This window comes from Culex quinquefasciatus, chromosome 1 (genome assembly GCF_015732765.1).
Source record: "Culex quinquefasciatus strain JHB chromosome 1, VPISU_Cqui_1.0_pri_paternal, whole genome shotgun sequence".
NCBI lineage: Eukaryota > Metazoa > Arthropoda > Insecta > Diptera > Culicidae > Culex > Culex quinquefasciatus.
This window is the reverse complement of record NC_051861.1, coordinates 2,551,705-2,574,986: the sequence shown is the minus strand read 5'-3', so window position 1 is coordinate 2,574,986 and position 23,282 is coordinate 2,551,705. Positions and strand designations below refer to the sequence as shown.

At 41.7% G+C, this 23,282-nt stretch overlaps 2 protein-coding genes across 2 annotated transcripts; both read right to left on the bottom strand.

Moving 5' to 3' along the window:
* Positions 1 to 6,022: 6,022 nt before the first annotated feature.
* On the bottom strand, positions 6,023 to 6,983 carry LOC6035183. Its single transcript, XM_001845361.2, has 3 exons — positions 6,829 to 6,983; positions 6,478 to 6,774; positions 6,023 to 6,418 (listed from the first exon to the last, which is right to left on the bottom strand). Exons 1-3 carry the CDS (start codon positions 6,890 to 6,892, stop codon positions 6,063 to 6,065), a joined length of 717 nt encoding a protein of 238 aa, XP_001845413.2. The 5' UTR covers positions 6,893 to 6,983; the 3' UTR covers positions 6,023 to 6,062.
* A 61-nt stretch (positions 6,984 to 7,044) lies between these two features.
* Positions 7,045 to 20,201, bottom strand: LOC6035181 (serine protease 53). The gene is given in 8 exon segments (XM_038257754.1): positions 7,045 to 7,128; positions 17,961 to 18,448; positions 18,498 to 18,742; positions 18,796 to 18,887; positions 19,083 to 19,156; positions 19,211 to 19,444; positions 19,503 to 19,988; positions 19,991 to 20,201. Coding segments are annotated over 8 exon segments (1,830 nt in total). The 5' UTR covers positions 20,187 to 20,201; the 3' UTR covers positions 7,045 to 7,113.
* Positions 20,202 to 23,282: the final 3,081 nt, after the last annotated feature.

The window sequence follows — 23,282 nt, the reverse complement described above, 5'->3', positions numbered from 1 at the left end:
ATTTATGACCTTTCCTTTTAAAATTATTGGCACTATTGGCATAGTCAAAAAATCCCGGGTCCCGGGAATTCCCGGGAAATGGCCAAATCCAACTCTCGATTCCCGGGAAATTGAAAATCTCGAGAATCGTCACCCTCTATCCATGGGGGTCCCGGTTTTGTACCACTCTACAGTGTATAACCATATTAGTTAACAATTCTTTACAACGTTGTTCGGCTCCATTGCATATTTCAAGCAAAGGGATAACCACTATTTACTCATGATACGTCTAGAAGCGATTTTTGTTGTGACAGTAAAACTATACAAACCTTCAAAAGCTACGCTTTTTTTCATACGAAGCAGTGCGATATTATATTTATCAATATCCAGTCGAAATTCATCAAATTTTTGGTGAATTATAGCATATTCCACATAAATTGTTTTCACTGGGAGAACACAATCATCATCATTATCAGTTGCACTGCAGGATCCGTCCTGAGCATGTGGCTGATTACCAAGTTGTATATAGGTTCTAGAAATTAGATTAATATTGTTTAAATGTAAACTGTAAAAATATTACTTTACAAACTTACGGCAAACCAAGGATTAAAGGTTTCGCTAGGCTTAAAACATAACGATGACTGATGAGCGTTCCTTCAGAAGTTCTTTTTGCTGTTAATTCCCAGATTTTATCAAAATGTACGATATATACCATCCATGGAAAATTATAAACAGGATGGTTGGATTCATAACGACATTTCCACAATTCCAGCGGGGTAATATTTGGATATTTTCGTGATGAGTTAAAGTCTCGTCCGTATCTTTCAACATTCAAATATGCAAGCTTCGTTATTTCATATATCCAATTTATGGTAAGATATGGTAAGATAACAACATTGGAAAATGTACGGGGTGAATTAAAGGGATCACAATGAATGCTGGGAAATGTACAATAAATAATTGAGTCAATAGACCAAACGCCTCCGGTCATAATAAACTTAATGCTTCCTTTATCTTCACTGCAAGTATTGGACATAACATTCGTTACGATGGATTTTCTTCCATTCTTTTCACTCCAGCCAATCATGGCATTATCGTCTAAATTAGGTTTAAAAATGCATGCTGGCTGAACGAACTCTCCAAATTGCACGCTTTTCAGCAACTCCAGAAGAACAACTACGTTGCAAAGTGCTGGTGCAAAATCGTTCGATTGGTGAATAAATCTCACTTTTCGGTACTGAGCAACTCCAATGTTCAGGACATTTAAATGGTGGACTCCAAACGCCACCAAAATATTGCTGCTTTTTAACATCGTACTGCTGTCATACATAACGCAGTTAGTTGCAGTCAACACATGTTTGCTGGTTATTAACGTTCCACCACAAGCGTAGTCGAAGAATAGATTTGATTTTCAACTGTAAATCACACCGTACCATGGCCACTTGTCCGGGTACTCTTGACTTGCGTTTTCTGGTATTGGAACTTTTCTAACACCGCACTCAAAGGTGTTTACTGGTTGATTGTTTAGGAATATAATTAAGCACAAAATACTAGACATTTGCTTCCATCGTGACATCGGAGATGTTTTTTTTTATGGCAAAAGTTAAACACTTCTCGAAGACTGGCGCTGATCAACTGAGCCAGTTGCTTTTGCGTTATTTTGTACTATCACAAAATTAAACATTAAATAAAAATCATGGCAATCATGGAATGAGTACATATGTTTGAATTCTTTATTCATTTCGGGGACGACTTTTTTTATTATGCAAAGCTCTTCAGTGTCCTCGAATCGTTTCTTTGTCTTCGGCAAAGTTGTTTCCCGAAACACGAACTAGTTTTCCATACAAATGGGCCGAAACTTAAGTTTAAGTAGGTAGTTTCAATGCATGAAGTTTACTAACTTTTTTTGCTGTGTAATTGTACCCCATCGGAATTTCGCAGTGCACTGCGGATTTATTATCGGTTGTTATGTGCAGAGAATTTAACTAAGAAAAGACGGTTACTCATTTATTTAATCTGTTTATTACTTTGTAACAATCGGAAATCATTTTGGGAGCAAAGCTTTGTTTTAATTTCAAATCGTTGATTCGACAAAAATAGATTTAGTTTATTAGGTCAATGACTAAAATAAGCATACGTATATTAAATAAAACAAATAAATGTTAGCTATTTTTTGTAAGAAAATTGTTGTCGTTTCAAAAAAGTTAAAAAAAAAACTTTTCTGACACCACTTCCCTCTAAAAGTACCGTATTTCATCCCATGTGTCCTGTCCCACTGCATTCCAGCTTAATCTACTTCACACCGTTTCTCGTGGGCTATCCACCCAGCTTGCCAGCCGGTCCACTCATTTTTGCCTCAGCTGCTGTTGCTGCTGTGGAATCCCGCACATGAGTTGCTGAAAATTGCTGTACAATATTTAATGTTGGGAGTGCTCTTTTGCTGAAGGAAAATCGATACACATTCCAGCAGCCAGCCAGGCCATCATCGTAGTAGACCGGGGGCCGGCCGGCCAGCCAGCATGCAACACTCTGGTGTTCATGAAAAGCGGCTACTTCGATTCATGCCAACACGGTTGAAACAATCCTGGCCTACTATGCTGCCGTTGATGGATGAAGGTTATGCCCGTCCCGTTTTTTTGCAGGCAGGGAATATTTTTAATTACACGTATGAAGTATCAGCTCAGAGCGCAATTACTCAAGCATAAAATGAGGGTAATTTCTCGATTTTGATCCTGGCTCCTGCTGCTGGCAGCCGCGTGTTGGCTTGTCTGCACACAAACACTCACAGAAACATATTCTCTACTTAACACGATTAACTCGGTTTGTTGGATTATAAACCTTCTCAGTTTCATGAGGGATTTTCCAGGGTGGTGGGAGGAAAACCCCCCACCTTTCGCTTTCAACTTTCCTCCCACAATAGGGAGCGCGCAACAGTATCGTAGCAAGGTTGTTCTGCGGTTGTTGTTCATGTTTTTGAAAACGGAAATGAATGTTGATTAATGGGAGCTTGTAAAATGAGACACGCCGCCGGAATGAGAACGCGACGTAAAATTTTTGATGACTCCAGGGACCGGAAAATTGATTTAATATCTCTCTTGAAGACGGTACGCTTTAAGAAGCCAGCCGGGCTTGATGAACTTATGAGGTAGATTGAAAACTTTTCGAGAATTTGCGGGGAATTGGAATTAATTGGTCACGTAACTTCAGCAGAAACATATCACAAATGAAGTTTAATTAAATCATTCTTACGACTTCTTTTCGGAAAATTTAATTAAAAGTCCTGCCATGTACCTCCAAAATAGATAAAATTCTTCCGATTCAACTTAAACATTCTCTTTCCTCCCCCAGCAATCGAAAATAAAAGACTCGTACATCACGAAATTCGATAACATTTTATTTACTCGTGCTAAAGAATTGTTGTTTCGCCCATCATCGACAGCATCATCGTTTCGACATTCCAATTCCGCCTTGACTTTTTTTCCAATCCAAGCAGAGGCCAGGTTACTGCATCGCAGGAGGTGGTAGAAACGGCCTGAAAAACCGGAAAACTTTTACTTTTGGAGCTGCCACCACAATCACATCGACCTCCCCGCTCCCACAAACCGACCTTTCACCCTATTAAAAATGAATAACACTGCCGCTGATTGCTATAAATAACAAATTGCGAAACTTTTTCCCAAAACCATTTTCTTTTTCCGTGGGAGGGGGGTACGAAATATTCACCACAGCAACCCGGGGACAACAATAACTTTGAAGACGCGCAGGAGGAAGAAGCTCGCGCCGGTGTCTTTTCCTATCGAGCTCCGTTCACAAGTCATCGCGCGAAGTTCGTAGTAGGCGTAAAGCACGACGACGACAGGATATGGACATGGCTTGCTTGGATTGGGAAAACTTCCGGGAAAACTATACTTTACACTTGCTTGGGTTTGTAAACTTTTGTTGATTTTTGCGAGGGTGTAGGCAAGGACGTCTTGCCTTTTCAAGTTCTGGAAGATTGATTGAAGAGGGAGAGGGTATTTAAAAGTCGATCGCTCAATTGAGTTTTGGACATTTTGCTTGCGACTTTTTCCCTTAACTTTGAAAAGTGTACTGATGAAGACACGAATTTCTCATTTCTTTATTCACGGCAAACGGACAACTTGATTCGCTATTTATGGTCTTAAAACAAAAACTAACTAAGTTCTACTTTTCAGCTTTAAATGAGTGCTGAAAAGTTGAACTTTTCATTTGTTTCGAAAAGTTGTACTTTTCAACATTTTTTTGATTTGAAAGATTATTGACAAAATAAATGACATTCGACGGCGAACCTCGTTGGATAAATGTACGACTCGTGCTGAAAAAATCCTCTTTTTGCAACTTGTTGCATAAACTACTATTTCAGTGTACATTTATCCAACGAGGTTCACCGTCGAATGTCATTTATTTTGTCAATAATTTCAAATCAAAAAAATGTTGAAAAGTACAACTTTTCGAAACAAATGAAAAGTTCAACTTTTCAGCACTCATTTTAAAGCTGAAAAGTAGAACTTTACAGCATTTATTTCAAAAAATGTTGCTATTCGATTCTGTTGTTTTTGGTACAGAAAACTAGGCCATTTTGTTATTCAAGAATGTCAGGAAAAGTAAGTAGTTTCACGACGGTATTGCCAAAAAAATGGTTTTGAAATTCCGTGGCCTACACAGAAAAAAATAATGTAAATTTGGAAGCTGTAATTTTGGAAGGTTGAATATTACCTCTTTTATGATGTAATTTTACCTCAATTTAGACTGAAAAAGTGACATTATACCAGAAAAGTGGTAAAATTACACATTTCCAGAGGTAAAATTACACCTTTTTTCTGACATAAAATATGTACCCCTTCCCAGATGTAATACTACCATGATTTTTTTTCTGTGTACTCATCATTGCCAAAAATAACAATGCTCAAAAGTTGCTGAAAAATCATCGTTTTGCAACTTATTGAATTTAATACTATTTTTTTCCTGATTGTTTAAAAATTAAACTAAGAAATTTTAAAGCCACGATTTGCAATCATCAGCAGGTTTTAACTTTTCCGCGTTTTTGCACCAACCTTGATATCGTAAGCCCACAACAGAAGCAGTTGATGCAGGAAAAAAAAAACTGACGAAAATCGTCCACGGCAGCTGCTGCCTGGAAAAAGTTGATCGACTCGAGTTGCTCGCCCTTCACTTTAGAACCCGGCCACTTTTCAACGAAAAAGTCAAACACTCTTGAAAATGATAACACAATGATGAAGGGGAAAAGTTTTTTTTTCTCTCTCTAGCTCGATTTTCGTCAAAGTGACTACACAATAGAGATATGTGTGGCTCGGGAGGTGGGAGGGTGTAATTGAGGAGAAAGACCAGAACAGGTATCAATTCATTTGTTGGCAGCTTTTTCTTCCTGCTCTTCTGGTTGAGTGGGTTCAGGTCTGGCCCACAACCGATAATGGTGGGTGGAGGATGTAGGCGGTAAACTATCTGGCCGGAGATTTAGTGCTGCAAGCCGACAACAACGAACAACATCGGGAGTTGTGGAGGATGGGAGTTTGAGGCAAAATACGGTTGTAGTTATAGGTTAGCATATGTGGGTTGAAATTGTGTAGAGAGAGGCAGCAGGTGCGCTTTGAAAGGTTCATTGGCAATCAGTTCACCTGTTGACTTGGAGGAGGTGTTGTGAATGAATGGGGCCAGGACTTGAATTGAATTGAGGGGTTCTGTGTGGGGGTTCGAGAGCTGTGATGGGTCCGATTTGTCTGTGGGTTGTTGTGGTTTGAAGCTTAGTACCGTTGTTTAGTGAGTTGAGATGAAGATAAATCGATGTGGGTTGGAGGTTCTGTTGCAGACCGCTGAACGGAGCTATTGTTCGTTCTTTAAATTCGAGATTTAGGAAATTCTAAAGAAATATTTAAAGATTACTTACCTGAATCAGCAACAAACATTACACTGCATTAACACTTCACTTCACATCATTTTTAAAAGGATCATAAATTTAATTAGGTGTGTTTTGAAGTCCGTACTTGAACTAACAAAAGAAATCTCGTTTCATAAAGCAATGGCCTACATCCAGGCTCTTTATTGAACTACTCTTTGATGTTGTCCACGATCCAATCCACGTGAGACGCGACCTTCTTAAACACGTGTGCACCAGCTTTGCAACCCGGCGTTACGGCCAGTCCGTACAGAACGATGCGTTGATCCCCGTTGATGCTAGCCGGTGCGTACAGCTGAGTTCCGGTCGTGTCCGCGCAGGTCGTGCCCGATTTCGGCACCATACACAGCTCGTCCGATCCAGGGCTCGTTGAACACTTGGACGAGGCACCCTCGGACATTGAAGGTTTTTCGATGCGATCCCCAACCTTAATGTAGGACGTCAACTGTTTTGGCCAGGTTGACTGCAGGGTTTGACTAACGGGGAGGCAGATTGGCTGGAGGTAATCTACGAAATAAGAAAACTTACTAGATTGAAAGATCTTTAAAACAATCTTCAACCATTACCATCAAAATTGTAATTCTTATCCAGTCGAAACAGTGCAATTTCACCGTCAGGTGATTTGGTAAAGTCCTTGCTAGTTGCACTCAGATAGATCCTCGTATAGCCGTGTGGTTTAAGCGTTACGGACAGCTGCTGCGAGGGGACGTCCCCCTTGGTTAGGACGTAGCGTTGGCTAATTACCGTTCCCGTGGTCCAGTGCTTCCAGCTGGTCGGACTTGCCTGATAGGAGAACGAAACCATCCAGGGATCCTGCGTGGAGCCCGTTGTCTTGCCACAATTTTTCGGTAGTTTGTCTGCAGCTGATTTGAGAATAAATACAATACCTCAAATTTAAATCATAATTCAACTTTTACCATTCAATCCTGCCACAGCGACCACTAGTAAGCTCAAAGCTATAATCGCTGGATTATTTGCCATTTTCCTGGATTACGATCCGTTCACTCTGATAGTTGTAACTGCATTGCAACACTTCCGAATCAAACAAATCTTCTTATAGTGACGATAGATTACAAAGCAATCAATCGGGTTTTACTCAAATCTAAACAAGACCGGAGAGTATCGTTATCAGCGGGTCTTTCCAGGCAGGTTTGCATCAGCAGTATAAATGTATATTGAATAAATGCGGTGACCGCAACTCTTCAAGGGTTGTAGAGCTATAGACGAGAGTAGATGAGAAAATGTACTTCCGCTAGTAGATCAAGTGGGAGAATGTATAATTAGATGAATAGGGAAGATGTTCCTATTTTGAACTTGTAATGTTAATATCGCACGGCTTTTGATATTTTCTCTGGAACAATTCAACAATGAATCCTGATTCAAGATTGTCAATTTCGAATGGCTGTAACAGAAATAAAGTGAAGCTACGAGAGTACAGTCGACTCTCCGGTTGTCGATCTTCTCATTATGTCTCCTTCTGTCAAACAGCATACTTCGATGCTCATCTTTTCTCGTTATCCTCTCTTGCTCAATTAATCACTTCCTCGATGGTCCCTTGAATTTCGGAGTTTGTTTTTGCTTGCAGTAGGTTTCCTAGATATCAGGAAAAAAATGTCAAATCGAGCCTTCATTTTGCTGTATCTCTTTCTCGATGGTCTCGACTTTTACAGCCAGAGAGTCTACTGCACATTTTTTTAAACAATAGGACAGTCTAAATTTCAACAACTTTGGATGGGAATTGTTATTGTAGTCAGGGAAGTTGGGCCTTGTTAGAAAGCGCTAGAGTTGGGGTCGATGTCACTTAATTTTAAGAAACCGCAGTTGGAGTCTGTGGCGAGTTTTTTTTAAACTATTTATTCAGACATGATTTGGCCAATTGAAATCAAGTTAAAAGTTTCCTTATAAAAAAAAGAAATATTTAAAATTTACATGACACCCTTCAAAGTCAGTCTGAAAAATCGGGGGCAAGAAAAATGTTATTTCAAAAAACTTTAAAATTTCAATGTAAATTTAAGGGCAGTTTGCTGAAATCAATCGAAATTGTAATACCCTGCGTTTAGAATCATTTTTAGCATGTTTGGGTTTTTTAAAAAATCATTTAAATTTTTGCTAATTTTCGATGTACAGTACCGCAAAAAGATTTTTTTGCAAACATTTTTGTTTTCGTCAAATCTTACATTTTTGAAAACTAATGATTGCAAAACAACTGAACTAGTGTAAAATGCATTTTGAAACACTTTTTTCAACTTTTTCAAGTGTTGAGACTTTGGCCTGTTATTTCAATATTTATATTTTTTTATTATTTGCCCCCTCTCGACCCTGGCAAGTGCCGAGAGACAAAAACTTTGAAAAATATTTGCATCAGCCATAGTTTAAATAACCCACATATAATGCTTATTGTGCATTACATCAATTGATTTTACTATCTATACTTTTTGAATTAGATTAAAAAATCTTCTTGAAATCAAAATTGTAATTCCCTTACAACAAATATGAATATTTTATTAAATTTTGTCATTATTTGTTGAAATAATAATCATTTTTCTTGATACAAAAAATTGCAGCAAGGTCTACACGTCAGCAAGGCATGGCTAATTTCAATCTTAATCATAGATCTGTTTATCTAAATCATTGAAAATCAATCATTCCTTACTAACGTCATCTAGTTGGGAACGCACGCAACGCTCGGAAAGTTAAATCTGAAATGAGAGTAATTCTGAGATTTATAATTTCAACAGCAAAAGTATAAACAGCCAAGTTACAGAAAGTTTAGGGAACTTTCAAGGGCTGTTTATTACTGCACAATCTAATTAGCACAAACATTTTAGAATTTCCCACACGCTGCAGCAGTCCCCAGCTGGCCGTGTTCAACGCCCATTCCCCGCACACACAAATGCCTAATGAATCTTTCCTGTTTTCTGTATCTGTTTCGTTTCATGCCAACCAGCGATAAAATTAACCAGGAACAACAGCAAAACAAAACCAACCCAAAACAACAGCAGCGTTCCAAAAAAAAAAAAAAAAACGGATTCCGTGTCGTGCCCCTCGTTTTCGTGGTCGTCCTAGTCCCTTTTTCGTGATAAATGATAATAATTACAGATTCCCGCCGAAACCTCAAAGCTAGTGTGTGGTGAAAGTATCCAGCTTTGCTTTGCTGGAAGTTGCTAGCGTGTCGTGGGGCAATATTTCGGTTTCGGTGGACGACCCCCTCTCGTGTGTCGCGTGCGTCTCCATTTGTCTGTGAGTGTGTTGTGGGGGAAAAAATCGAAACCAACGGGAAAAAAAGTGAATAAGCTTCCGGCTTGAAGAGTGTTGGGAAAGGTGCCGGAATATCCGAGAATCGATTTGTCGGCGTAATCAGCTTTTCGGGGTAGTGAAGAAGATCGCGAAGAAAGAAGAAGTGGTGGTTTTGCGTGACTAACGGAAGACGACAGGTGTGTGACCCCCGGGGGACCGTGGCAAGTGTGCAACGAGTGGAAGGTCGAAGCAGACCATCGGCCACAGCTTCAACAGTAGCAAAAATAAGCTCTCAAACATCACCCGACGCGAGCCCCGTGGGGCTACGCTTGGTCGGGGTTCTGCCGTGTGCAGTCTTTGCACCGAAAGCACCGAAATCGTCCTCTCTTCATCATCTGCACCGGCCAGCGCCGTACACCGTTCCGACAGCATCCACGACCTCCAACGCGTCATCAGCTGAACTCGCCATCACCAACACCTCTTCCAGTTCGACGGCCACGTGTCACTGTTCATCTTCGTTGTCTTCATCTTCAGGCCCGGCCATCAATAACAGTCAATCAAAGGGTTCCGCCCATCTCAATCTGCCCCCACCGCCGCCGGTCCCACCGAAACCACCGCGCGTGCCCTTGCCGGCACTCATCGCCACCGCGGCCAACCTCGCCACCAGCATTCGGCCCCTACCGACGGCGGTGTCCCCCGGTGGACCACCTCCGGCTACGACGGTTCATCACCACCATCACTACAGCAGCGTGGGTGGCGGCGGTGGTGGCCCTGGTCCCGGTCCCGGCAGTAACGTGGCCGCCGCCAGTCTTCCACCTCCGATTCCGCCGACCACGCCGTTCCAGAACCCGATGCTGTTGGTGCCGTTCAGTGTTCCGGCGGGACCCACCAATCCGGTGGTAACCTACGGCAGTAACGTTGGCAAGGTAGGTGGCGTGTAATTAGTATTGATTGTGAGAGCAACCGGCGGGGACGACCCGGACAAATTGCTACATTGACGGTGGGGCCGTGATTAAAAAGGGGACATTCCGACACACGGCCCAGAGTGGAGCGCGTGTCAAAGTGGGAAATGGGTTGGACCGAAACCGGGCATCAAAATACAGGGCATTACCATCAATGGGGTCTTAATTGGCAGTTAATTTTATTGCATCAAAGTTGGGTTCGTTAACGGCATTTACTTTACTGTTTCAAAATCAATATTCATTTAGATTGAGTTTTTTTCAATTCACATTTGAAAAAAGAGGAATAAAAGTTTCCTAACTGAAGGTAATTTTTCTTAGTTTCCAGGTTATTTGTTCATTAATAGCGAAATGTGTCTGCAAACCTTCTACTCTTAAGGAAGTTATAGTTTAACAAACCGATCTTGTATTAGTACACTCAGCCCCCGGTGTTTGATCACTTTTTCGTTTGACACTTTTTTAGTTTGTACCAGGCATGCCAGATTTTGAAGATTTTCGGGCACATCACAGAAACGCAAATTTGTTTAAGTTGATGGCAAAAAAATATTTTTGAAATCTGTTTTTGGCAAAAGAAGTAAACCATTGTTATCTTTCTCGTGAGTAATTCATTAATTCATAAATTATCGAGTAACATGGCAAAACAATACGTTTGAGCATTGAACCTGTGCTCGAAAATCCTCAAATGTGGCCGCCCTTGTTAGTACCCCGTTTTAGTATGACATAGTCGAACTAAAAAGTGGCGAACTGTACAGTTTGATACACACAAAGTCAAAAGTATCCTTTTTTCAAGTCCACCCGTCGTCACCCTTTTAAAAGGGTATCGAAATTGTACTGATTTTAACATACCCTTTTGAAAGGGTGACGCCGGGTGAACTTGAAAAAAAAGGATAGAAAGTATCCTTTTGAGGGATACTTCTGATTTTGAGTGTAGTGTGTGTGAACTCCGTTTAAAAACGGTGACCCGTTCGTTTGACAACAGTTGGTGTCAAACCTTCGGGGTTTGAGTGTATTCAGAACATGAGAGTGCCCACTGAAAATTTTGGCTCGAGCCTACGGTCGATCTGGCTCGAGATCGAGCCTGAATCGAGTCAAAGCTCGAGCCAAAATTCTCAGTGGGTGATGTCAAAAGATATGGTAGATGTCCCTATCATGGACCTAGAGACGCATTGTGTTTGTTTGTTTCTCAATTACTTACACACTAAAAAACATGGTAATTTTACATCTGGGAATGAGTACTTCATTTATTTCAGAAAAATGTGTAACCTCTGTAAATGTGTAAATTTATCACTTTTCTGGTAAATTCTCACTTCAAAAAATCAAACCATCCACATTAACGACCCCCGGGTCTTTTGTGGTCTCTATTGCAAGTTTCTGCTCGAACCTAGGAGTCCGAAGGCTTGAATGGGGAGAGCACCCAAACCTCTTTTTACTCTAAGGAACCTTCCGCCCCAGTGTTTGAACTGACGACCTTTGGATCGCGAGTCCAACCGCCGCCAGCGATTCTACCGGAGTAGCCTTGATTTGGTGTGTTGTTTGTACTTATGGCATGGAGACAACTCCTACACCTGGAATGACTTAACGGCCTAACAACCAAGGCCGGGACCGACATTTTACTTCCTCATCCGATGGAAGGTTGCAGCAGATGGGAATCGAACCCAGAATCATCCGCTTACAAAGCGGACAGCGTAACCATTCGGCCACGCACTGCCAAATTCTCACTTATTCAGTCTTAATTAAAAGTAAAACTAAAAAAAAGTTAAACTTCTAAAAGGTAATATTTACCTTCCAAATCATACATTCCAAGTTTATAATTTTTTTGTCCCCATTTTGGTGCTATTGCGGACGGGATCCTACTTCCAATGTAGGCCTATTTTCGACCCACCTGGCTGAAATCATGAAGCACGCGATGGATCTTTTTTGGCGTACAATTCAGCCCCAAAAAAATGGAGACTATTTTCGACCTAATGTGTGACTAGCAGTGATGTCAACCATCGCGACGCTCATTTTTGGTTCGCGGCACATTTTTTGTTTGTAGTGCTTTTCAGTTACGGAATTTGACAATGTTGTTTATGAAGGACTTGTAGAACACACCAAATTGTACAACTTTGCTGAACATAGTGTTGATTTTTGACAAATACAATAAAAGTTAGAACCAAAAATGCGTTAGGCAAACGAAAGCATCGCGAACCATTGGTCCTGAGGTCTGAATTCTTCTTGTAACTTTTTGCGTATGAATTTTACAGCTATACAATGTTCTGAAGAAATGTTGCTGTGAGCTCTACAAGTGCTTCGAACACCATTTTGTTGAATTCCGTAACTGAAAAGCACTACAAACGAAAAATGTGCCGCGAACCAAAAATGAGCGCTGCGATGGTTGACATCACTGGTGACTAGGAATTTGCCACGAACAAAGTGAAAAGTGATTTTTTCATTCGTTTATTTCTGATTTAGGAAGAAAAAAAAAGGGAATGCTCATAACACAAAGATAATGAAAGTAAGTAGCAGATTCCTGCTTTTTTTAAGTGCAGACTTTGATGAAATAAGTTTTATAGGTACTATGCCCAATATAAGGACATCTACCCTATCTGAAAGCTTAAGCGAAAACTTCGAAAACTCAGATTCACTAATCAGTAAAATTTTTAATAATTTTTCAACCATGCCTTTTTTGCTTGAGGTTACGCCCAATTGAAAAATGGTTACGGACGTATGTAGCATTCAAATGTTAGTACTTTCATTCGACCCAACCGATCCCAGCTATCCATTCCAAGCTTGGCCTACTACACCACCGAATCCTGCTGGTCACAGCTGGACCATTCACCGAGCGAGCGAGTGTCGTTGTCAAACAAACACATCCTCGAATGTAAAAAAAAGTGCTCAAATCTGCTGGTTAAACAAATCGCCCCCATTCCAGCGGATCCCCGCCTTTTCCTCCCAGCTCCTATAAATACATGCAGATAACTTACCAGCTTACGCCCAGAGTGTCCGACACCCGGCACCAGGAACAGGAAAGAAAAAGAGGGAGAAAAAAAGCGAAGCCGAGCATTTAAATTTATAAATCAAGATAAATATCCTCACACAGCAATCGGCGATGTCCTGTACGAGTGAACGGCCTGCTTGGATTCCGGGACCGGGACCAGCAGCACCGTCCAGGTCATGGCACACTCTGTGTGCGCCCGGCAAATCGAGAAGCGGAACCCCATTCACCACACTGTTTAACCGTAATTTTCCGCTCGAATCCCGTCTCGTTCGGTGTGGCAGCAGCAGTGCACGGAGTTCTTCCCCTGGATGTATGCACCAGACACCACCACACATGGAGCGCACTGTGCATGAAAATCCAAAATAACTAATTAACAAACAAACAATAATTATGCAACCGTATCAAATTAAATCACCATAAATATCCCGCACAATGGGTACGAGCATTTTAATTGCCTTGGGAGGTGGAACGAGGGTGGTAAATGCGACATGAACTTGGTTGATAAAGTTGTCCCGATTCACTCGGGACGGTGGTCCTTTTTAAAACAATTTTTTTAGAGAGGTTTTGCTCTTATGCATTGAGCAAAATTGTCTAAAATGCCAAGCTCATGAAGGTGAAACCTATTTTCAATTCAATTCAATTCAATTCATGTTTATTTGTACTAATCAGAATACAATTTGCTTAACTAATAACAGAATGCAGAGTTTTGGAGATCCTTACAACTACAAATAAATTCAAATATAATCAATTGGATGAAATAAATTCAGTTTCAGTCGGTTAAGCGAGAGCAGAAAAAACTTTCTAAAATAACTGCTACTATTACTATGGAAGAGAAGGAGGATAGGAAAGCTTAAATATATATCACAGAAAAACAATCAGTTCTTTACTGAAGGCGAAGACTGTTCCACAGTGTGTGAGCTTGCACCTATGCAGGGCATAGGTACTTCCCCATCAGCTCTTGCAGCGCGAAGAACTGCTCCAGCTTGTTTCGGCAAGTGTTGAGTCGCGTAAACATGTCCCTCGCAAGGGAGAGGAATTCAGTGAGGGTGAATAAATCACCATCACTGTTGCTGTCCGGGTTGGACCGTTTGCGGTAGCCGCCACGCTGGCGTAGTACGCCCGAATCCAGGAGGATTCGTTTGACGGGGTTCGGTCGAGGGTTGACCTGTCGAAGTCCTTGAGGAATGTGGTGCTGGCTTTTTCCTCTTCTCCAGCGCCTCGAGGTAGGTCTTCCTAGCGGTGCACCCGCGGTAATTGGCAGTGTGGTTACCGTCACAGTTAGCACACTTCACGTTCCGCTTGTTCTGCTCGGCTTGGTTGTCCTTTCCCAGGGATGCTTTCTTGGGCAGCGTGCATGCAGCCGTGAGGTGGGCTGCGCTGCACTTGACACACTTTGGCGCCAAAGTGCAGTTCCGAGATCCGTGTCCAAAACGTAGGCATCGGTGACATTGGGCAGCATCGGAAGGCCGCTTGCTGAAGTATCTCCAGCTCACCATGAATCCTTCCAGCGATTTAACTTTGCGCAGGTCCTGGATCTTAACGGAACCGCGTTCGAAGTACAGCAGCCAGAGAATCTGGTCTCCGACCTCGGTTACCTTATGCGAGAGCACTTTAGCTTCTCGCGGATAAATATTTTTCGCGAGAATTACATCCACGAACTCCTTGGGTGGCACTAGGATGGAGAACCCAGTCACCACTACCTTGACCGGAAGGTTTTCCGGCGAATCGTGCGTGTAGTACAGAATGTTTGCATCTTTCAGCGTTTTCTGTACTTTTTCGAAACGCGGACGATCTCGCGTGATGATGTTTACGGACGACTTGTTAATACGCATGAGGTATTGACAGTCGGCATCCGCTAATGCCCCCTCGATTTCAACAGCCGGGCGACCAGGCACTGTAATCGGTGGCATTTTTTTGTTCGATTTTTTTCCTACTTGCTCCCCCACGGTGGAGGTGCCCTTAGCCTGCGACGGTGTAGTAGTAACACCATCGCCACCACTGACGTCGTCGTCGTCGTCTATATTGTTGTCATCAGACAACACAGCGAATCCGTTTGAGGTTAGAACCGTCGTCGTCGAGGAAGTTCCCGGCTTGATGGTGGACAATCCACTAGTTCCAGGTTGATCCGGTTTACCGAGTGCCACCGATCCACGCGTTCGTATGGGGCTACGGGCAGGTACGAAGTTGGATGGCAGCTTCAGCAGGTTTGTTGACCGTTTGGAGCCAGACGAGGAGGTCTTTCCGATGCTGCTGCAGGAACTGGCCCGGCCACGTCCTCGAGGTGCACTCGAGCTGCCACGGCCGCGGGTGTTCCTGCCGCGATTAATACAACGCACTTTCACCGTAAATCGAAAAAAAAAATCGCGGAGCATCAACACAGGCGATGTTGCTGCGAACAGGGTAACGACTCCAATGTGAAACCTATTTTTTACAAACTATTTACAAACTATTTAAGAAGAGGGGGATTCTTTATTTTCGTTACAACAGCAAGGTCACATTGTTTAGCCAGTGAGAGACCTAAGATCGACTTTAAAGTATCCTGTAAAGGTTGTAGTTCAACATTGCGTTTCGGCATGACTTGAGTTCGAATCTTGCTGCATAGCAATAAAAAAATATTGCTATTTTTAATTCTTAGCTTCAACATTCTCTTGAAATTCTTTCTTCTAAATCGCCAGTTTCAATTACGGCAAAAGATTTCCTCTGCTTCTTCACCTCGCCGGACCAACTGACTTTTGCAGCAGAGCTCCATGATTTAGGACTCGATCTCTTGTTGTGGAGAATGCTCCAACTCAACCCCCTAATGCCTACGACTTTATCAACATTTATGTTATAGGCCTCGGTACAACCTCTCAGGGCTAGGGCATCCCGCGTGAAAGCCCCGAAGTCGGCGGGAGGGGAAATCAAAGCAGGAGAGAAGAGGGGCAACCAAATTTATGGGTTTTCATTGCGAATTGAAGGGTTCACTTACCGAGATTGAGAAGAAAGCAGAAAGATTTATTTCGTCGAGCTATTGAATGCGATATGTGAGGTCTGAATGGCACCCAAACGAGGGTGCTCTGACTTCAAAACAAACACAAACAAACAATTCAACACGACAAATAAACCAGACTTTGTTTGTAAACAAAGTTTCCCGCAATGGAATACCACCTTGAGTGACGTTTGGCGCGCCCAGTTTTGCTATCAAGTCAACGTACCCAAAATTGGGTAAAACTTCGAGAGCAGCGCAATGCAAAAAGAGATTATTTTTCAGACATCTCTCACTTGGGTGTAAATATATGGCAGACATGGACTTGATTTCGAGCGTATGGGACAGACATGCGGGGACTAACCAACAGGAAGAGAGAGAATAAAAGTCTATAAATCGTAAAGTACTTTCGACGAAATTGGCGCTCGCAGATGGGACCGTTTTTTTTTGCTGGTTGCTGAACGGTCTTACTTCTTGACGGAATTTAAGTGCTCTCGACAAACATGTAACTAGAGACCTTGAAATGTCAAGTGCTTAGAATACGGTCTTTTTAGACGTAGATTTTTGGTTATTTCTTTCAAATGTTTAATGAAAGCTGTATTTAGCATTTCTTTTTTTCCAAAGTTTCTTCAAAATCAGTCAAAGTCCCAAATAGAGCCCCCCAAATCACATCACATCCACTAACAAGCTATTTCCCGGCGTCTGCCAAAAGGTTTCCGGAAATTGACAGATCGAGACAATCCCCCTTTCCGCGCGTCTGGTTCCGTTTTCTTTCCCACCGGAAGCCACAAAGCAATCGGTGGAAATCGTGACGGAGGAAAACAAAAAAACGATTCGCTTTGCTCCAACTCGCCCGGTTCATGGCCTGCTACGACCAACACAATCTGGTTGGGCGCACAATAAATAAACGATGCACACGTGGCCACGTGGGTGCTTTTCAGTGGGGTACCTGTAGCATAGCGTTCGCTGGGGTTGCACCGAAAAAGGGGTCCCCCCCTTATCGTGCAGTGACCATTTGCTGGTTCCGTAAATGATTGCGGCTTGCATCGGGTGGAAAACACAATCGGAACAATTCGAAAGGGTTTAAGGGGAATTTGCTCTTGAAATGAGAAGAAAATATTCGCGATTTTTTGTGATTTCTGTTTGGACTCAAATGTATTCGAGGATAAAACCCTTTTCGCCCTTTTCAAAGCTTCACGCAGCGTCCAGAACGTGCCGGTTCGGCCATGAGTTGGCGCTGAAAGGTGGCGGTAAAAAGTCCTTTATCTGATGGTCTCGTTGCACAGACTGATCGCGTAAGCTAATTTTAGAAGCTGACCCCTCATTTGAGCCTGTTTTTATTTGTACCGAGGGTCACGGCACGGCACGGCACACATGTGTGTATCGGCTTAATGGGTCTGGGGCCAGATGACCCGGATTGTTGTTTCCGGTAGGCGAGAGGGTGAGGGCGAGGGGCGCCCCTCATTTGAATAATTGCTAATCCTGCGGATTTATAATTGCATTTTGGGTTTGCGGATGCGCTCGTTGAGATATTGAATTTGGGAACCGCGTGGATTTTTGGGTTGTTGGGAGAACTTTGCGGAGGTCGGGATAATTACCCGTTGTAAGGGCTAATTGGAATGATTTAAAATTGAGAGCATATCGTTTGTGGGATTTTCCCGGAAGAGCTCGTGGATTTGGAGTTATTAATAAATTATTGGCAGGATTAGTTGGGAACAAGCAAACATGGTCCTTGCTTTTGTTAAATTTTACACCGTTATAAAATGTGCATGTGCTACATGGACAATGAAACTAATTTAATTCTAATACTACAAGCAACGTCCCAACAATCACTAAATGTGATGAGAGTTGAGTTTGAGCTATACTATGCTGTTCTGATTCTTGATTGATCTCAATTACTTTTGAACTCACATCAACAGCTTGATCTGTGGCTGTTTCTTGTTCATCAATTCTTTGTGAAGACTCAATTTGCACTAAATTGTCCGCAATATCACTGACTTCATTCTCGTTCTCATCTCCACCGTCTTCAGTTGCGATCTCATCTGCACCGCCGAGACTTTCGTCATTTTCCCACACAACCTGCTCGATCCAGTCCAGATAGGCAGCGACGCGCGAGTAAACGTTGATATAGTTCTTCAGTCCGTTCTGACTCTCGTTGAACGGGATCAGATACTTGGTTACTCCGACGATCGTGAACATGCAGCTGCGGGTGTTGACCGTCTGCAGCGGACCTCCGATGATGCCCTTCCAGTCGAAGGCCGCACTGGAGCTGAATCTGGTGCAGATTTCTCCCTTGTAGAGCGTGTACTTTTCGTCTACCGCTCCAATACTTGCGTTGCATAGATCGCTCAGCATGTATCTGTTGACTACATTCTCGTGGAAATTATTTGCGGTTTGATCTGCAAAGAAGGCAATGTTTAAAGGTTCACACATGCATCTAGATCGTACTCAATCCGGTGTATCCATTCACGAGCAAGGTATCGTACAAGTTCTCGCTGGCATCGTTGGCCAAACAAGCCGGTAGGAGCACATCCGTAAAAACGAGTGGCGTTTCCAGCTCCAGCAGCATGATATGGTCCCGATACGTTGCGTAGTCATAGCCCGGATGAGTGATCTCGCGCAGGATCTTCATGTCTGCTTGATTTCCAACGCGAACTCTGAGCTCATCCCAGTCCACATCCGTTTCATAAATGCTGAAAGTATTCCGTTAGTACTGCGCGCAAAGATAGAAATAGCGGTTGCTTACTCAAGTAAGTTTGGCGCTTTGGTGAGGACGAATTTTTCACTGACGTTGATCCCACTTGAGATGTGACGCTGGGCACGATCGATAATTGCAACCTAGTGGAGGAACGACTGGTTTGTTTACAGATTCCCCCTTTTTCCTTCCAGCTTCCAAATTAAGAGGAAAAAGCTCGAGTTGAAAGCTTTTCACTCTCAGATTCAATCTAAAATAATCTTGCAAAAAGTGACGATCCGGAAACCTTGAACTCGATGACCATTTTGACTCTCAACCAGATGTAACGTTTTTCTTACCGTATGAGGAGATCTTGAATTCGTGCAAACGCCAATCTGTGTCTGCTTGGATATTTTCCGATACTGCAGGCATTCTGAAACAATCATTACTTAATACATCGCCCGCTACTACCCAGCTCGAGACTCACTCCGTTCGCTTTTCCGCTTGAGGGCAGATGCATTTTCATCAACCAATGCTCCGGTCTTCCATTTAATCCAATGGTAATATGAAGCCACGTTGGTGAACACAACATACCTCATAGTATCGCAACTAGCAGTTTCAGACTTGTAACCGGCAAAAGAAACAATTCCACGAAGCTCCCATTGATCACCGGCCAAGCTATACATGCCACCGCCACTATCACCCCGGCAGACGCTAGTCCCTGCAACGATTGATGCACTCGTCAAGGTCATTCCCCAACTATTCCAGCGAAACCATACCATTTTGATCGCCAGCACAAAACACCTTATCCGATATAAACCGTCCATACAGTTGGGAATCACTCTGGACGCACACCGTGTTGTTGACCACCGGCATCTGGGCCGTTTTCAACACTTTGGATAGTTTACCCCCCTCCGTTTCACCCCATCCGACGGTCCAGCCACGTCTCCCCTCCAGATCGTTCGCTTTAGCCGTCTGAATGCTCTCGATACAAATCGGAATCACATAATCAGAGTACACAACCGAACTGGACAAAACCAGCAGCGCAATATCATTCATGTGTGTTCCAAACTCTTCATGAATACGAATTTCACTGACGTTCATAATCTGCACATAGTCCTTATCGTCGTCCAGATCTAGCTTCCCCAGCTGTATCGTAACATCATCGGCAGCAAGAGGTCTCCTATTTCTTTGAACCACCACACAATGCGCCGAAGTCAGGACGTGCCGCTGGTCAATCAGCGTTCCACCACATTTGTACACCTTCCTTGGAACAGCGCGGCGTGCCACGGCCACTGGCCACGCACAGCCGAGTGGCCCTTGTGGATCAGGTCGACGACGTAGTTCTTGCGAATCCCGCACGTGTACCGGGACTGGGTGGCCGAACTGATGCTGTCTTCGCTTGCGTTGACCGAACTTGCGAGGCCGAAAATTGCCAAGATCACCAGCGAAAGTATGTCCATGGTGATTGGGGGTACGATCGCTACTGAAGCGCCGATCGCCAATCGTTGAACTGATTGTGCGAGGAAGCCATTCCGCTGCAGTTTATCGAGGTCGTGTGACTAAGGCGCGAATTAAGTGGCCAAATTGACGTAATTGATAACGATGGTTTGTGGTTTAATAAAGCGATAGCAAATAAATTCCACTTCCAAAAAAACTAATCGTAGACCAAAGTTGTAGCTTTTTGTAGGTCTAAATCTGCATGTTTAACTTTAAAAAGTGATGATAATACACATTGGCCAGTTATGCGAAAGTATGCAGATCGGCAAACGCTCAGTTCCCGATTAGTTCGAGTACTCCAAGTCCACCTATGACTCAGAGAATACAAGGAAATGCACATTTGAGTTGAAGGGCACTGATTAGCTCTAAATCAGAACGAGTTATGCGCGAATGCTGTCACCTAATGCCAGTTTCTGAGACAAGTTGTATCAACACGAAACAAATTTATTACAAACTATACTTTTTCATAATTTCACTGTTGGCCATTGGAATGGACACCACTCACACACCTGATTTTTTTTTCAAGATCTTGTTCAATTTCTGAATTAATACATAAATTTAAGACTTTTGTTTCAAATGTCAGGATCCCCTGAAATTAGTTTGTAAATTGTAACTAATTTTCTATTAATGATTCAGGACAAATTGCCTTTAATATTTTTGTATTTTTTTTTTTCTGGGCCTTGTAAAGTCAAGGGGCATGATTTGATCCTAGTGCATTAGTTAAAATTTGGGTAAACATTCTTTTTTATAAGCACTATGGACACCATTTCATGCTACGAGAACTCGCTTTGCCGCAGCCCCAGGGCTTAAGCGTCGACCGATAAGCTGTCTTCGTGAACTAGGTAGTTCTCCGATAGTGAAAATATCACAATTGCACAAGACACCGTTGCTTCTGTGACTTTTCACTATCACAATGTGGGTTTTAGGTTGGGACTTCAGGATAGTACAATTGATTTGTTGCTTAGCATTAGCATTTAAAATAAATCTGTATGCTTTCCAAATCTATTTGATGATAAATTTAGTTGCAATTGTTAAGTTAGAGTAATGCTGTCAATAAACTTTGATTGTTGTAGGCATTCTTTTAGGTCAAATTGTCCATAGAGTCTCGATCAATCAATAATGTTATGATATCGGACAAAATTCGTTGATCTGTTGAACTAACGGTTTTCGGATTATGGTTGTATTGACCATTGTTGCGAATCGAGGAACTACGGATCTTTTGACGTAAATGGTAATTTGTTTTTAAAATCGCGATTTCTATCCTATTTGTATATCAGTTCACAAATTTTTATTGTTTTTCTTGATAGAAGTAGTACTGCAACAGTTAAAGGAACGTTTAGTTTTGAACATTAAGTTCAGAGGATTTTAGATTAAAACAGCGTCAGTGTTTATTTGGTCGAAGTGTACTAATTCATTGGCAGATCTGATTCTAGTTGTAATGTACGACAAGACTACTGACGGACGTGACAGGACGAGGGCCCAGTTTAGAGGTTTTTCACTATCACCGAAACACGAAAATTGAAATTTTCTAAGTCTCACCAAAACAACCCACCATGTTGTAATGTCGATATCCCAGCCGATGGTCCTATTTTCATTGTTAAAACATGAAACATTCGTGAAATTTTGCGATCTTTTCGAAAAAAATATTTGAAAAAAAAATAAATCAAGACTGGAATTTTAAATGGGCGTAATATACAATGTTTGACTCTTTTAAAATGTTAGTCGTGATTTAAAAAATTTGAAAATATTTTTTTTTGAAAAGATCGGAGAATTTCACGAATGTTTCATGTTTTAATATTGAAAATCGGACCATTAGTTGCTGAGATATCGACATTACAAAATGGTGGGTTGTTTTGGTAAGGCTTAGAAAACTTCAATTTTCTTTTCCTTAAAGCGGTTGTATCTCAGCAACCCGAGGTCCAATCTTCAATGTCTCTTAGACAATTTTATAGCAAATTTACTGAACTGAAAAAAAAAATAGTTTTAGAATAGTAGTTTATGCAACTAGTTGCAAAAAGAGGATTTTTTCAGCACGAGTCGTACATTTATCCAACGAGGTTCACCGAGTTGGATAAATACGAAGAGTGCTGAAAAAATCAAGTTTTGCAACGAGTTCCATACAACATTTTTTGCAATGCCAAAAAACACACACTGAGTGAAATTTTATGTCAAATTTTCATGTATTTTGTCAATAAATCGTTTAAATAAAAAAATGTTAAAAAGTGTTACTTTTCGAAACAAGTGCTGAAAAGTTCAACTTTTCAGAACCCATTTGAGTGCCGAAAAGTAGAACTTTTCAGCATTTATTTTGAAAAGTGTTGCTATTCGATTCTGCTATTTTTGGTACAGAAAAGTAGGCTATTTCGTCGTTCAAGAATGACAGGAAAAGTAAGTAGTTTCACGACGGAGTTGCATAAATGATCATTTATGGTCACTATTTTTCAAAATCGAAAAACTACAAATATTTCGCTAAAATCAAACTTTCGGTGGCTATTTCTTGAAAACGGAGCTCTTTATCAAAAAAACTGTAAAGTAGTATTCGATTGTAAATTCAATTATGCATAAAAAAATAACGTCAAATTTGTTTTAGCATGAAATTCCGATTTTTTTTCCAAAAATCACTATTTTTTCAAAAACTCATAACTCGGCGGCAGATTTTTTGACCATGTTTCTCTTTGGCTCAAAAGTTGCGGATTTTTGTTTTTTGTCCCCTAAAGCATATCAAAAAATCTCGAAAATCAAAAAATACGTATTTTGGGAAATTGAGTTTTTGTGAAAAAAAAGTTGTACTTATTTTTTTCTCAAAAGTCCTCAACAACACCTACAATTTTTCCGAGAGTGATCAGAAAATTCACTCAAAAGTTACGGCTGATTGAAAATTTACATACCATTTTTGTATGGACAGCAGCCAAAATTGTATGGAGACTTGTATGGATGAACCAATCACACAAAATAGCTTATTTGGTCATAGGGAAAGCCGTAAGTTAAAGTTTGAGCCAAATCAAAAAATACAAATAAAATCCATTTCCGGTTTTGGTAGAGAATTGCTCATTTGTGAG

Excerpts from the sequence above, each read along its gene's own strand:
- LOC6035183 (XM_001845361.2), bottom strand. The coding sequence starts at position 6,892 with ATGGCAAATAATCCAGCGATTATAGCTTTGAGCTTACTAGTGGTCGCT. Across the intron at positions 6,775-6,828 it reads CGCTGTGGCAGGATTGAATG|CTGCAGACAAACTACCGAAA; the intron begins GTAAAAGTTGAA and ends TTCTCAAATCAG. Across the intron at positions 6,419-6,477 it reads TAAGAATTACAATTTTGATG|ATTACCTCCAGCCAATCTGC; the intron begins GTAATGGTTGAA and ends CTTATTTCGTAG.